General features: G+C 50.1%; 1 protein-coding gene across 1 annotated transcript in view; it reads right to left on the bottom strand.

The window, feature by feature from the left end:
* Positions 1–587: 587 nt before the first annotated feature.
* Positions 588–898, bottom strand: part of LOC106001801 (saoe class I histocompatibility antigen, A alpha chain-like) — a gene marked incomplete at both ends in the record, with an annotated part of 2,074 nt that continues 1,763 nt past the window's right edge. The window contains one exon of the mRNA XM_013036777.1: positions 588–620. Coding sequence (XP_012892231.1) covers positions 588–620 — 33 coding nt within the window. The remainder of the gene's footprint in view (positions 621–898) is intronic.

Consider the following 898-nt stretch of genomic DNA (forward strand, 5'->3'; position numbering starts at 1 on the left):
TAGGCCTCCATGACCTTACTATTAAAGAAGGAACGGGAAGGAAAAATCTTATGGGACAATTAAGGCCTCTATAGAAATAAGGTAATGGTTAGATGGTGACAAACATTGAAACCCATTATATTTCTTAGAGATAAGCCGGAAACAAGTGCCTTTCAGGCGACTAGCTGTTGACCACCCAAGAATGAAGCCCTGCAGCAAGATTGTGTAAACTTTTGCCCTTTCAGGCGACCAGCTGGTGACCATCCAAGAACGAAGCCTTGCAGCAAGATTGTGTAACCTTTTGCCCTTTCTTATGGAGACTTTTGCTATAAAAGTTTGTTATCCTCTGCATTAAATCGCACTCAGCATCCACTCCTCTTGTGTGTGGGTTGTCTGTTTGCCATCTCCCCATCCTATTCCACTTCCTCCCCTAGGTGTCCTCCGTCGTCCCGACAGAACCCGGTCCGCTGCAAATGTCCTCTCCTGTGGTGGAAGAGAGGAACTGGTTAGAGAACACAGGCGTCACTGGAGGAATTCCGGGGTGCATGAGCTCCCACAGGTCCTGTCTGCACCACAACAAAGGTCACCTCCTCCCCCATGGCACTCACTTGCAGCCTTATCATAGCCTTCTCTCTTGTCACCTGTAGGAGAAACACCATGTGAGAGGCAGGACACAAGCAGTGCCATGAGGGCCTGGATGAACCCCTAGCCTTGACCTCATGGGAACTTTCTAGAAATGTGACCATAGAAACAGGACAGCATCAAGAGAGAGGAGTGCAACCGTTGGGAAGAGAGACCCCAGGACCTCCTGGAGTGTGACCTCAGTGGGCACCTGAGTCCCTGTGGGCCTGAGTGCTGCAATCAGTTCCCATCACCACCCTCAGGAGGGGGAATTTTGTGTCCTTCGTTTTGCAGGTGA

Source organism: Dipodomys ordii, unplaced genomic scaffold (assembly GCF_000151885.1).
Source record: "Dipodomys ordii isolate 6190 unplaced genomic scaffold, Dord_2.0 Scaffold434, whole genome shotgun sequence".
Classification (NCBI taxonomy): Eukaryota; Metazoa; Chordata; class Mammalia; order Rodentia; family Heteromyidae; genus Dipodomys; species Dipodomys ordii.